Source organism: Haliaeetus leucocephalus, unplaced genomic scaffold (genome assembly GCF_000737465.1).
Source record: "Haliaeetus leucocephalus isolate CR32 unplaced genomic scaffold, Haliaeetus_leucocephalus-4.0 Scaffold195, whole genome shotgun sequence".
Lineage (NCBI taxonomy): Eukaryota > Metazoa > Chordata > Aves > Accipitriformes > Accipitridae > Haliaeetus > Haliaeetus leucocephalus.
In genome coordinates, this window is record NW_010972631.1 from 1,143,553 (window position 1) to 1,143,811 (window position 259).

General features: G+C 76.4%; 1 protein-coding gene across 1 annotated transcript in view; it reads left to right on the forward strand.

The window, feature by feature from the left end:
- The first annotated feature begins 11 nt into the window (after positions 1 to 11).
- Positions 12 to 259, forward strand: part of RRAGD (Ras-related GTP binding D) — a 19,535-nt gene continuing 19,287 nt past the window's right edge. The window contains exon 1 of the mRNA XM_010565695.1: positions 12 to 217. Coding sequence (XP_010563997.1) covers positions 70 to 217 — 148 coding nt within the window. The 5' untranslated portion in view covers positions 12 to 69. The remainder of the gene's footprint in view (positions 218 to 259) is intronic.

Below are 259 nucleotides of genomic sequence, written 5' to 3' on the forward strand. Positions count from 1 at the left end.
GGCCAGGCGCGCCCCGAGGCCGCCCGGAGGCAGAGGGGCCCTCGGAGCCCCGCCAGGAGCGCGGCCGGCATGAGCCAGGTGCCGAGGAAGCTGCCGGAGGAGGAGGAGGGGGACGAGGAGGAGGAAGAGGAGGAGGAGATCGTGGGCTTGGCCGGCTACGCCGACGGGGCCGAGTCCTTCTCGGACGGGGACGCGGAGAGCGGCGGCGATGAGGCGTGTGAGTGCCACCCGCGGCGGCCGCAGCGGCTTCGGCACCGGG